Here is a 14,813-nt window from a genome sequence, read left to right as displayed (position 1 = left end):
AAAAAAAGAAACTAATCCAATTTCTTTGTGTGAACATAATGCAAACTTTATTCTCGGATAAACTAAAATACAAAATCCATCAATATATCCATATCAGAGTTATTTATAAAAATAAACAGTTATTATTTCAGGTATATCATCGGTTAGGGATCATGAAAGACAAAAATTTATTTTGTTTATATTTTCTTGTTGGAAATTGGCCAGTCTTGAGCGGATTTCTTTATATATGTTTCTTCTTATTATTTTGTATTATTTTCAATAAAATTTATTTATTTAATAATTCTTGCAAGACAATTCAAAAAATATATGTAAAGTTTTTATTTGTAAAAATTAATATTAAAGTCATCAAATAATAATTTATTAAATAATTAACAGAAATAAACAAATGAAAAAATGAATATTTGATTTTTTTGCTTTTAAATAATAAATTAAATTAGTATTAATTTAGATAATAAATAAAATAATATAATGTAAATGAAAATTAATTAGTGTTGTCTTATAATATAAATTGTTATTAGTAATGACCATTGATATACAAATTTAATAAATTAAACTCAAAAAGACAAAAATATTATAATTTAATTTATTATTAAAAATATAAATAATTATTTTTAAAAAGATAATTTATTTTCATAGTCTAAACATTATTAATTACAGTTTATGAAAATTACGGTTTTATGGAGGGGTTAAATTGCAAATTTCCTGTCATTACTGGTATGTATCCTGTCATTAATCTTATTCGTTCATATATTTTACTAATATATCTAATGGTTTAAATATGTTGAATCCATGGACATTTTTAACCCATCATTGCCTGTTTGTTCCCCAATAACAAAGTAAAGCGTAATTTGTGACCCAAAAGAAAAAAAAGAAAATGCAATATTCATGATTATGCCCTTTCATGTGGATGACAATAACACCGAACATGGACATAAGGACATCCAAAAGAAAACAACATCATATCCAAACGCAAACAATCTTTATTTCTTCCTTCATTTCCTCGCATAATCTTGTTCAACTGTCAAAAGTGACACAAAGGGGAAGAAAAATATAACGACAAACAAAAAATTATTTACTTGAGGAATACGCAGTCACATACGCAAACATGGATGGAAAAACGTGTGAATCAAGACACGCCATAAAACAAAATCTAATTATATATCTCAATAACTGGAAATGTGAAAACTAAACAAAGCGTCAAATAAAAGGAAGAAGATTTTTTTTCAAAAAACAAATCAACGTAGATTTAAAAGAAAATTATTGAAATTTAATTTTTATTTAGTTGATAAAGATAAGGGTTAAATATGTTTTTAGTCCCTATACTTTGGGGGTGATTTTGGTTTTAGTCCATTTTCAAACTATGGTACAATTTAGTCCTTCAACCTTAGAAAATTCTGGTTTTAGTCTTTTTTTTATCAATTTTTTTTAATTTTATTTGTTGTTTCAAACACATCTCTTAGTTAACATTGAAGCAAAAATGTGTCAAACAGTATAAATTTTCCAAATGTTATAATGAAACGTGTTTAAAACAACAAATAAAGTTTAAAAAAAATGATAAAAAAAAAGTAAACTTATATAGTAAAATATTATCTTTATATAAATAGAAATTAGTATTTTAACAAAAGTCTACTAACATTGTTCTATTGTCTCATCTTCATCGTGTACGCTAACCTTCTTCATGTTCATTGCTCTTTGAACATTAATGTATACATCCATATTAAAGATTTTCACTAGTCCGTATAGTACTCATTTCACACACACACACACATATATATATATATATATATATATATATATATATATAGTGTTACCGGAATTATGTACATCTCTAAAATTTATAACTGCTTTCCTAATGTACTAATTTTTCTTTTTCCTTCTACATTTGCTTCCACAGAAAGGTTTAAACCTTAAATTAATATGGTTTAAATGAAACCAGTTTATTTTTTTTTTCAAGTGTTAATAATAAATTATATTAATAATTACAATTACAATACAGCAGTTACAGTTGCATCATTCCTGACGTATTTTAAAATTATAAACTCTGTATTCTTTAAATGATTATTATAATACCTTGTGAACTTCCTGGACTTCTCCAAGTTGATTTCCACGTTCCTTTTCCATCCTATAAATACACAAAGTCCACGGCTATTCTGCTATCATTCTCAATCTGCACGAAAAGCCAGAGATCAGAAAAACAAGTCCAAAAAGCAACGTTTTTGAGTTGTGCTCCAAATTGAAAAAAAAAAAATGCAGAAAGAACAAGAAAAGGAGTATTTAGATTCGATGACGTGTCCAAGCTTCAACTACTACACCACCATTCAACTCGCCGTCGTCGATAATCAAGTTGGACAAGATCACTTCAGGACTCTAAACGATGACGCGAGTTTCGAGTTTGCGGCGTTTCGAGATGAAGCCTGTTTCGACGACGCGTTTTTCCCCATTTTCAACCGCAAGATATCAAGTAGGCAAGGGAGCAGCATCGCCGGCGGGCGCGATTCCGGCGCGGCAGTCCTCCGGTTCCCTATCTCCGGAGACGATCTTCACCGGAGCGAAAACGATCTGTTACTGGTTCCGATGTCGGATTCGTCATCTTCGTCGGAGGCGGATGAATTGGAGGGAGTCCCGGCGGCTACCTACTGCGTGTGGACGCCGAATTCGCGGAGAAAATGCAAGAAAAGCAATTCGACAGGATCGTCGTCAAAGAAGTGGAAGCTTTTTGATTTGCTTCGCCGGAGCAATAGCGAGGGGAAGGAGTCGTATCTGTTCCTGACGGCGGCGTCGGAGAAGAAAAGGATGAACGAGCGGTGGAGCATAGAGGTCGCTGCAAAACCGAAAGGCAATGGTTTCGCTGAGAAGAAAAAAGCGGCGGTGACAGCGCACGAGGCTTTATATGTTAAGAACAGAGAACTGAGAATGATTAATAAGAAGAAGTCCTTTTTGCCGTATAAGCCTAACTTGGTTGGGTTCTGCACAAGACGTTTTGGCAAAACATTCCCTTCATTCTGAAGACTATGTTCAATGAATCTATTTTCAAATTTTCTTTCCAGTAAAGAAAAAAAGGATTGGAGAAGTTAGATTAGATTAAGTTTGGTCTTTCTTTTTTTGGCATTTTTATTTAACTAATCACGATTCATGTAAAAAAAATGGGTGAAATGAATGATTTATTATCAAACGATCTTTGTTGAAGAAGCGGCTGAGGGCGAAAATATTATAAAGTAAAATATTTAAAAAAAAATAAAAAATAAAGAAATATAATGTTAAATGAATATAAAAAATTTATGTTTGTCAAATCATATTTTTTATTATAAAATACTCTCTTGAAAATTATTGAAAGGTCAAATTGTAGTTTATTTTTATTTTTTTTTCTTTAAGTGCTCAATGTTTAGAAATGTATGATCATAGTACTGCGGCATCTCTCTCTTAGACGTAGGGTTTATGCTTGAATTTTATATACGTAGAACGTACTTAATTTTCTGTAGCGTGTACAGGGGTATGTAGCATCCAAAGTATTTTTTCTTAGGAAAAGTAGTTTATTTCTTTCAAGTTTCATTCTAGAATGTTTTAATGAGAAAAAAGTCACTCAAATGTTTTAATTTTGCTACAGAAATTTATTTAATTTGATAAGTTGTTTGTTTTTAGTTTAATGAACTTAAGTGGTTCGGTGAGACTCGTCATTTTAATTCAAAATTTATATTTTACTTTTTGTTTAATTAGATTTTTAAGTTTGTAATAAATTTGAATATTTTTAATTGAGTTTTAATCATATTTTTTATATTAAATAAAATTTTATATTTTTAATAGAATATTTGTTTATTTTGATTACTTGTTTTTATAATCAACTAAAGGAGTAGATCATTTAATGAATGGGCAGATAGTCTACAGATTGTCTGATTGTCCGATGTAAAGTTCAAGATCGTTTACTGCATGTAAGAATAAAGTTAGTCAATTTAAAATTATCTTCAAGGAATTTAATTGTAACCTTATTAAACCAACACTAACTAAGTTTTGCAAAAAAAAAAAATTATAAAAGGGAACAATAAATTAAAAGGGGTTCACTCTTTTTATAGGAGACCTACATCCATTGGATGGCACAAGAGTTACATCTAGTATAAAAATTAATAATATACCATTTCTACGAATAGTCCTTAATTATGCATCTCTTCTGAAATCAGGTCTTTTTATCATAATTTCTGCTTGTTGCATTCCTTGATCTGCTACAATAATATCACATATTATCTAAGACTTATTTTCGACGGCCTTTAGGCTTTCGGTAAAAATTAAATACCGAGAGCATTTGCCCTTCGATAACGCCTACTATGCTTTTAAGTTGAGTATTTGTTCCTCAAACGAACCCAAATTTCCCAAACTTAGGGTTGCGACTTTGGTGGCGGTCAGCCGGTTCGTCGCAGTTTGACGGTGCGAGTTTGGTGGTGTGGACACTGACGGAGGTTCGTTGCTGGGTGGCGCTCTTCCATTCCCTACTCTCTGTACATGTCACAAGGTCATACTATGAAACCACATATGCCATGGTCTCAAATTTCATAACTTCTCATGGAACAGAGGTATGATGATGACCACTACTAAATATACACAGCTAAAGAAATAATTGTTGTATCTGTGATGTTGCAGAACCCAACATGTTATTCGTGGAATCTCCTATTAGAGTTGGCTTTTCATACTCATACAAGCGATGACTATGACCAATTGGGAGATGATTTAACATGTCATTATTTATCTTATAATGTTTGCTACATAATATTTATACAGAAAACTCATATATAAGAAGTATTAAATCTTTTTAATCTATCTCTTAAAATATTATAAAAAAGTGGTATCGTTAACTAAATTAATCTATAGAATTTTATTAAGATAAAAATCTAGAACGAATACAAGTGGAAAATCATATAAATGAAAAAGTTAAGTAATATATAATAAACAAACAAATGGTAAGTGTTTTTGTTTAGAAATTTTTCTAGTAGGTGAGAATTACTTAAAATAAAATTTCGATTATGTGAATTTATATATATTTATTCTTATGTAGTTTCTTTTCATTTATGTTGTGTTCTTTTGGATGGATTTGAGAGAGATTATTTGAGGGAGATTATTTGAATGGATTTGAGGGTAATTTTTTTGTTGTTTTTTTGAGTGGATTTGTGGGTAATTGAGAGTGAATTTGAGGGTAAAGTTTGTGAGAATTAGTGTAGGATTTGATTGATGTGACAATTTAAAAAATTTGTTTAATTGGTAGAAATTAAAAATTACCAAAATGTCCCTAGGTATTAAAGTGATATAAAATGTTATTTATTAATGTTAGATTTAATTTTAAAAATGTTTATAAAATGAAAAAAAAAATAATTATTAAAATTAATTTTAAAAATATAAAAAAATTGTAAATTAGTAAATTGAAATAATTTTTTTAAAATATAATATATTTTTAATCTAATTTACTAAAGAGTGATGTGTTTCTTTTATTGAAGTAAAATTTAATATTTATGAAGAAATAAATCATTAACCTAAATTAAACAATGGTTTTAAAAAATTAATTTAAATGCAAAAACTTTTCCATTCAGGCTTGGAGAAAAACCTTGTCTTTGAATATATATGACATTTTACTGTCAAATAATGAGGGTTGAATCCTTTGGCTTCAACGTGGCATTTCGAAGAAGCACCAGTAGCGTTTGTGCCCGTAAAAAAGTTAGGAGGACAAAAATGACATTTTGTTGAAAATCAGTGCAAATCGCACCAAGATAGTGAGGAAATAAAAAAACGCATATATCGCAAATCATCTTAATTCCATCGTCGCAAATTGTCACAAATCAACCGTAACGAACGTGATCAATCTCGCAAATCATCTCTTGTTTTTTCCCTTAAACAGTGTATTCCGCGGAAGCGAACACACCCTTAATATTTAGTTGAGCTTATCACAAGGGTTGTTTGTCAACCAACTAACTATTGTCCAGCTGCAAATGTACACTAAGACCCTGTTCGCTTTAAGGGAATTAACTATTCACGAGAGATGCAAAGCGCGAATTTGCGAAATGGAATGTGTTCGTTTGGCTGAATTTGCGAAGAAGGATTCAAGTGAATTTGCGAGATATCCATATTTTCGGTCACCCGCTGTGAAGGTGAGATTTAGAGTGATTTAATCTGAAATCTCATCTTTGCCCTTAGTGGTTTGAAGAAATACCAAAACAGAATTTGGATCATCATGCCCCTCAAGATCCACTTATTTGGTCTGAGGTTATAAATATGCTCAATATTACTTTTAATGTTTTATAAATAATTATACAATTTATTGCTTTTTGTTTTGCAGTAACGTTAGATACATATTTGCAATTCTATATAAAAAGTGGAATTTAAAATTAGTTATTTTACTAAATTATAATTTTCGGGACGTTTGAATTGTTTTACTAAATTATAATTTTTTCAAATTTTTAAACTTAATTTTAATTTTTACTCTTTACAAATATTTTTACAATTAAATATAACATTAACAAATATCATTTTATATTACTTTAATACTTAGGAACATTTTGGTAATTTTTAATTTCTACCAATTAAACTAATTTTTTAAATCTGTCACATCAATCAAATTCTACACTAATTCTCACAAACTTTATCCTCAAATTCACTCTCAATAACCCACAAATCCATTCAAAAAAACAACAAAAAAATTACCCTCAAATCCATTCAAATCATCTCCCCCAAATCATCTTCCCCAAATCTTATCAAAAGAACAAAGGCTAAAGGTAGCTTTTTTATTTATTGGTTGATTCCTTAATTTCTACATTTTGCATTAAGTGTCTAACTCAATTTCCTTTTCATCCTTTAAAGATTCGAAGCATATTTCTTGAATACATTATGGGCCTTGCGTTGCAATCCTTGTTACTTCCTTCATTTTTCCCTCACTCTATTTACGCAAAGTGCTTTCCATCATTTTCGAGGATTCTTTGTTAACAGGTAACTTATGCTTTTAAGAAAGACTCTGTTGTGCCATATTGGTTTGTCTGCACTAATTTGTATAGCTTACTATTTTTACGTGGAGCGTTTTCTATAATTTGATTGTAATTCACAGTAAGCTAGTAAAATCTATCTCCTTGAGTAAATCAATATGGATAGCTATCTACTAATGAAAACTGTAGAGAAAGGAGTAATTACTTGTATTTTGGTTCATTGACGCTAGGGAAAACATTATGGATGTCCATAAACTGGATGTGATGCTCATTGCTTGACATGGAATTATTTTTTTCTGATATAGTGAAGGAATTTATTGTAATTGTTGTTTCTGATGCTTCAAATTATGTGAATGAACAAAATGTTAATCACTCAAACCGTATAACAAAAATACTAGGTCTCATTTTGAGAAATTGTGATGCAATACATGCTATATATGAAGGAACTTAATGCTTATACGTACCAGGGGTGACTAATATTAAGTTAACTAATAAGCTTTATTTAATTTTATTTAACAATTGTAATTAAATTTTGTTGTAGTTCATTGCTGCGACACTAGGGGTGGATATCGTGGAAGGGTCGTGGCTTTAGATCAAATGGACCAATTCAAGCAATTGCATGAGGCAACCAATTGTCTGGCATGAGTGGTGCAGTTGACTTGATTAGGGAAGCAAAGCCAAAGCCATGTCTAATTTTATGTATTTGTTTTGTTCAATTTTCTTCATTTTCCCCTTTCTTTTTCTCTGGGCCTGAAGAACTATAGGGCATTTTCTTCTTATAGTTTTATGTAGATGTTTAGTTTTGAGACTTTTGCCGCATAAGGCACCCTTTGTTTTAGACCTTGGTGAGTTGTACTTATGTTTTGGCCCTGAATCTCATTCTTTAATTTTTATTTTTTTAGAAAAGTGTTTAATTACCGAAGACATTTGCCCCTCGGTAAATACCGAAGGCTGTTGTCCCTTGGTAATTACCGAAGGCTTCTGTCCTTCGGTAATTACCGAAGGGCAAAAGTCGTCGGTAAAGTTAGCGACAACGGTTTTATCGACGACTTATCAACGGTCTGAAAGCTGTTGGTAATAGGTCGTTACCGACAATTTTTGGCTGTTTCCGAGGGATTTAGGTCGTCGATAATCCTGTTGTAGTTTGAGCGACAAAAGGTGTTCCCCTTCGTGTACCATTGAATCCGCATGTACCAGCGGAGGACCAAGAAATCACCCAACCTCGTACATATGTAATAGTCACATTAGTATTGTTGAAACTAGCTTGAACATGAATAATTCCCTTTGGTATTTTACGAGTATGATTACGCGAACCAATACGTACATTTTTACGCGAACCTGTTTTAAGTATTGATTTTGCCATATTTGATTATTTCAATATTTCATTAAAAAAACAAGAAGATATAGGGTATGGAGATATCCATTTCATGTAAAAAACTTTTGAAAACGGTAGTAAAAGAGTGAAAAATAGATCAATTAGAGAGACAAAATCTCTCCAAATTTATTCATACTTGAATATTGAATATTTTATTTATCTTATGATTATTTTCATTCGAATTTTGAATAGGCTTAAATTAATAAGTAAGCATAAATTAATTTAAATATTTCATATGTTTCCAATATACGCGTGATATTTTTTTACTCTTAAATAAAACAAATAAGATATTGTTAGAATTAAACAACGAATTCAAATTAATGAACAAAATTGAATCATCAAAAAAACATTCTAAAAAAATTTCAATGAGGAGCATTGGTATCTTGAAGATATTATAGTTTCGATGATGTTACAAGATGAAGACTTGAAGACTCTTGTTATAGTTACTTTAAAAGCATTTTGTAGTAAAAATTGTATAGGAACAACTTTGTTAAATGTAAGTATAGTTAGAAGTTTTCCCTTCTAGAGAAACCTTGCGCAGATAATCAATTATTTGGTGTAATAATCAATTATCATGAGCTTAAGTGGAAAAGAAATGCTCATGCATGTAATCAATTATTGCTAGGATAATCAATTATCTTTGTCTGATTCAGTATTGTCCAAGTCACGCAAATAATCGATTATTCCTTAGGATAATTGATTATCACATTTTGAAAACCCCATAACAGACACAAAGAATCGATTACCACTTATGATAATCGATTATATTTGGTAGTTGGGAGATGTCTTTTCATTTTCTAAACATTGAGCTATATAAATAAAGGTCTTCGCAACTCTTATAAAGTAACTTTTCATTTGAGAGTATTAGAGTTGTGTACCTAAGGGAAGCTCTTTCTGAGTGAAAAGAATCTAAGTCATTTGAAAATACAAAAACTCTTTAGGGAAGTTCTCAAGTGTTAGAGTTGCTCAATCAAGCCTTGTGAATAGGATAAGCTCGCGCTTAGTGTGTCTAAGGTCAGAGTGGTTCTTTTCAAGTTGATTGAGCATGTTCTTCCGTTCGTTTGTCGAAGGAAGGTGTTTTAGGATCTTTTATTTTGATTATCTGATTGTAATTTGTAAACTGATTTTTAGTGAAATAGTTAATCACTCTTTATAGTAATTAACAACTGATGTAGAATCTTCTTATTTGAACCTATATAAAATCTCTGTGTTGATTTTCTTTAATATCTCTTTAGCATTCAAACCGTTTGTTAAAAGTCTTAAAAGAAAATCAAGATTTCTAAAAGAACCATTTTATCTTGGCTTTTGACTCTAACACGTTTTTTCGCTGAAAATCCCTTATTCCGCTGCGCGATATCGGATTTATAGAACCAACATAAGGGAGAGAAAAAGGCATTTTCTAGGAGAAAATAGAGCCGAGAATGGGACATCGAAAGGGGGAGGAGCATCAGTGACGTTGTGAAGCTTTCTTGGTGATCTTGGAAACAAAAATCGTATGAGACCAGGTAGGGGGAGTTAACATGGGTTTCTTTCTATTTTGGGTTATTGTTTAGGGTTTGTACATCCATTGTTTTAATTGAACTTGGTTATGTTGATAATTATTTGATGGTTGTCAAGGAAAAGTTTCTATGGGAGAATTAAGTTGTGAGTAAGGTTGTTGGAGAATATGATTTGAGTATGGATAACTCTTTCGGCTGTGAGATATGCAGGAAATAAATTATTTTTGGTCGTGGGATGCAGGAATAAGATAGACAAAGAGACGATGACTCTTTTGGTCGTGTGATGCAGGAAAGGGGTTCTCTTTGGCCGTGTGATGCGGGAAAAGGATGGTTCGGGTGTATATGATCCTTTGGGCCGTGTGATGCGGAAAAAAGGTTCTCTTTAGTTGTGTGATATAGGAAAAGGGTGTTGTGTGAGTTGTACTGAATTGGTGTGTTGATTAGGTGGTATGGTAGTGTATGGGAAATATACCACTGGTTGTGATGATGATGGGCGGCCATATTTAAGTTGTCGGTGAACTGTTGATGTGTTTATGATTGTGATGAATGTTTAACATTTGCTAGTTATATTATTATGCTTATTATGATATATCCTTAGTTAGCTCATCCCTATGTTTGTGGTTGTGGTTTCCACCTAGCATGATCGTTATACGAGAGCATATGATCATGCAAATAATTCGGATGCGGTATAACACGATAAGCAAATTGAGAGAAGTGAGAAATTTACGGGTTTATTTTAAATAAAATATTTTATTGGAAATTTTACTTTGTAATCAATTGGAATTATGGTTTAGTTTTTATTAATTGTATAGACTTATTGAATTTGGATTTCCTCAATGATCATATGATTTAAAAATTTAATTTTTTTCTCCTAATCGTGACATCCCAAAAATTAGGGTGTTACAAATGTGATTCTTAGAAGAATTTGGAAAATGTGTATGTTGTGAGGTTGGTTGAAAATGTGTATAATCAGATGAAAGTTCCTAAATCCAATAAAAGTACATTCTCAATCAAACCTAGAAACCCTTGAACTCGTATGATCAACATGCATGTAGATTCAAACACCTTATGATGCAAAAACCATTACTTGTAACTTGATTGAGAGATGAAAGATATAGAAGAAAGATAACTCAAATCAATAATCAAAAGATATAAATTTATTAATTTAACTTAACCTTAGAATCCATAATGAAATTACAGTGGAATAGCCTTAGAAGTTTAGCCCTCCATGAATGGAGTAGAATACATGGTAAAATAAAAATGAGAGGAGTGGTGGATGATTGCTTCCAATGGAGGAGTTTAAGTGAATGAACGAGTTTTGATTTCTATCTCCCCTAGGTCTCCTTATATATGGCTTGATTGGGCTTGGACTCTGAATATTCTGTTGATATGATCTTTTATCTCATATCTTCCAAATAATTAAAAGATTTAGATAATTATAAATATATTTAGAAGATCTTTTTTGTTGATATTTCTAGATTTAATTAATTATCTTTAAAATATCAACTAAATTGTCTCCTAAATTCCATTTACGCCCTTTTTAATTTTCCAAAATTGTAGAGAAGCCCATACATTTCTTCTATTTACACTATAGCCCTTTCTCTCTTTTTCAAAATTACAATTCAAACTTTAATTCTAGCTGCATCAACAAACATTAGACTATCCAAAATAATTTATGCAATTAAAAATCACATTTTAAGCCTCTTTAATTCCCAAACCTAATAAAGCTAATCATAATAAACCTTATTCAAATCAATCATTTAAGCACAATTATGCTTTTTTTAATTTTTTTTCAACCTTATTAATTTTCATTTTCATGTACATTTTCTTTTGATGCTTTCTTCAAACCGATTTTCCTCTATTTACTTTTGATTTTCCATGCTTTCTTTTTGCATTTTCAATTTTTTTTCACCTTGATTAACCTTTTTCCCATGCTTCTAAACCACACATAAATTGAATTCCTTATCTTTTTCAGTGAAAAAGGTGGGTTAGAATCTGTTTCAAGTATATGTGTATTTTTAAAGGGTAGCGTCCAAAAAAGATATGTCAAAGAATGTCATAGGTTGACCATTGGGCTTAGGTTTTCAGATTTCTCGATAAAGAAGTGCCTTGATCCTTTCCATATCTTATATGTTTGGGTTCCATAATAGAATTGGCACAAAGTCCAGTAAGATGATACTTAAATGGTGCATTTCTTTATATCTCTATGTTTTAGAACCTTGCACTCTCATTTGGTTGGTTTTTCATTCTAATCTACAAAATTCTCAACTACTACTCAATTTATCACCATATTACTCTTAAAGTGTAATTTGAAATTTCTTTGTTTTTCCAACTTGCAATTCCTAGAGTGTGAGCTTCCATTTTTTAGTTCATGGTCCAACCATTTTTCAAAAGGTTTCTTGAGTGGCAAACATCAAAATCCATGTACAACCTACTCTATTCTTGCTCACTCAAATCTAAAACTTTGCAGAAAATAAAAGCAATGCAAAAATTTTAAAAAATTGTAGAGAATTTAAAGTTCAAGGAAATTAAAATGTAGAAAATTAAAAACGAAAATGTCAAAGAACTCCTCCTTTTCTTTTGTTCTTTCATCCTCCTCTTCTTCTTTCATCCTCCTCTTCTTCCTCAATTTCATCTACAGCTTCCTTATTAGTTGTCTCCATTAATGAAAGTATGGAGGTGTGTGCTTGGAAGGTGGCTAGAGGAGTATCCCTAGGATTCTCTAGCCTGACTTTCAAGGAAGAATTAATTCTGCATTTTAGAAATTTAATTTTAATTCATCTCAAAAGTGCCAAATACAATGGTGGAGCTAGGTATTTATAGTGACCCATGCTCCATGCAAGCAAAAAACGTATACAAAAATATAGAGAAAATACAAGTAGAGAGGACAATGGAGAGGACTTGTTGGGCAGTGTGCCATCAAAAAATGTTGGAAAACAATTTTGATTAAAAGTGAATGACTTTAAGATAATTATAACATGTTGAAGTTCAACTCCACCACTTTGTCCTTCTCTTGTAATAGATCTATGTTAAATATGATGTCGCAAATAACCAAGTCTTGGGAATTCTCTTTGAATGTAACTTTATGTCTATTCCTGGCACCTAGAGCCTAGGATCACCAAACTTTAGTATGAGATTTCAAAATGACTTCTTGAATGGATCACGTGAATTAACATTAGGATTGTATATCCAATTGTAAGCTTAAATCTATTCCTAGCATCTAAAACATACATGATAATTGATTGGACCAGAACTTGAAACTTGTTTTCACTTAATCTCAATCTAGTGAAATAAGATGAGTGATCAGTTCATCCAACAAGTATGAAGTAATTCACAAACATGTAATCAAAAGCAAACATTCATAAATAAAAATAGTACCAAATACAAGAGAGTTTCAACATCTCAATTCAACACCTATTTAGCTCCTCATAATATATGAAAATAAGGTAATGCATGGAGGAAACTCCAAAAAGCTCTCGAAAATAGAGGAGAATTTTTTTTTTTTTTTGTAGACACTAACATTGTGGCTTCAACGGTGGCTTCCACGGCCCAACTGTGAGGTTTCCCCCAAGGTGGGTTTCCTCTATGACTCAGGACTTGTGTTTCTATGGTGAAGCCTACTAAGATTACTTCTAGGTGAAGGATTCTTCTTGGCTTAAGCCTCAACTAAAGCTTGAGGTTTTCCTCCATGGTGGGTTTTCTTTGTGTGGCTCAAGCCTTAGATTCCACGTAGCAGCAACGCTGAATTTAGTTTGTTGTATTTTGCTCAAAATTTCTCTATTTTCTCAATAATTCAACTTTCACTCTAAAATTCATCAAAACCTGCAAAACAAGTAAAATTATGGTGATTAACATAGATATTTAACATAATCGAAACAAGATAAGTGTCATATTATTACAATTAACTTATATTGAGTGCTTATCACCTGGACACACCATAACACTCAACAACACATAATCAATACAATAGAGAAAATAAGAAACAATCAAACATGGGCATTTTGTTAACTCTCCACACACATTCACCTTGGTTCAGAGCAATGAATCATGAAGGCAATCAACACCCTTGACACCCATTTAATCCTTCTCAAGAACTCAGTAATCTAAAATGGAAAGGTACAAAAGAATTTTCATAAAGTCTTTTCAAAAGTCTAAGACCGTACATTGAGTAGAGGTCTTAAAATAGAGGATGTGTACACTAAAATACTTAGTCGATTAATTCTAACTTTTAATCGTTTCATTTAACTTAATTGGCAAAATCAATTGATTGTCAATAAATTCCATCAATTAATATATCATTACATATCCTTTGTAGATTAATTGGTTAATATGTTAAAAACACGTTTTGACGAAAACCATCTAAGGAGCTTGGTGGGAATCCATCCAAAGAGCTACAACTTGAACTAGGATTAGGAGGATGGAAGAAGAAGAAGGACTTTACTCTTTTGGAGATGGTGTTCAATCTTGATTTTCTTCTCTTAAGCTTTGTAAATATGGACATATTTCTTTCTTTAGGCCTTATATTTGGGTCAATGACCTAAACATCTAGGAAGCTTAGTAAACGTATACGATTTTGAAGATTTCACTACATTCAACTCAAAGGTCCAAAAAATACGTACTTATAGTCAAATGAAAGCTCTTTGAGTCTACCTTCCAACAAAAAAAATCATCTCATTTGAAGTTCTCTGGAGGAAGTTCACTACAAGAAAAAACGTCATTATCTACCGCCCAAATCCGTATATAAGGTCTAAAATCCGTATATAATTTTTGGTTATATACGGATTACATACGGACAAAAATCCATATATAATACTGTCGTAGCTAATGTTATATACGGATAATCCGTACATAAATTACATACGGATCCATATATAAATTACATACGGATAATCCGTATATAAATTACATACGGATAATCCGTATATAAATTACATACGGATAATCCGTATATAAATTACATACGGATAATCCGTATATAAATTACAT

General features: G+C 31.1%; 1 protein-coding gene and 1 long non-coding RNA gene across 2 annotated transcripts; one reads left to right on the top strand and one right to left on the bottom strand.

The window, feature by feature from the left end:
* Nucleotides 1-1,979: 1,979 nt before the first annotated feature.
* LOC106758965 lies at nucleotides 1,980-3,225 on the top strand. The gene has a single exon (XM_014641979.2). It carries the CDS (start codon nucleotides 2,248-2,250, stop codon nucleotides 3,004-3,006), a length of 759 nt encoding a protein of 252 aa, XP_014497465.1. The 5' UTR covers nucleotides 1,980-2,247; the 3' UTR covers nucleotides 3,007-3,225.
* Nucleotides 3,226-13,174: 9,949 nt separating this feature from the next.
* LOC111241458 lies at nucleotides 13,175-14,582 on the bottom strand. The gene is made up of 2 exons (XR_002667438.1): nucleotides 14,447-14,582; nucleotides 13,175-13,649 (listed from the first exon to the last, which is right to left on the bottom strand). It is a non-coding gene; the product is annotated as an uncharacterized LOC111241458 (long non-coding RNA).
* Between the last annotated feature and the right edge of the window lie 231 nt (nucleotides 14,583-14,813).

The sequence above is a fragment of the Vigna radiata genome, chromosome 4, assembly GCF_000741045.1.
Source record: "Vigna radiata var. radiata cultivar VC1973A chromosome 4, Vradiata_ver6, whole genome shotgun sequence".
Lineage (NCBI taxonomy): Eukaryota > Viridiplantae > Streptophyta > Magnoliopsida > Fabales > Fabaceae > Vigna > Vigna radiata.
Note: the sequence above shows the minus strand (reverse complement) of the source record. Positions and strands in the feature narration are given on the sequence as shown.

Bases quoted from the DNA above. Each gene is read 5' to 3' on its own strand.
- LOC106758965 (XM_014641979.2), top strand. From the start codon at position 2,248: ATGCAGAAAGAACAAGAAAAGGAGTATTTAGATTCGATGACGTGTCCA.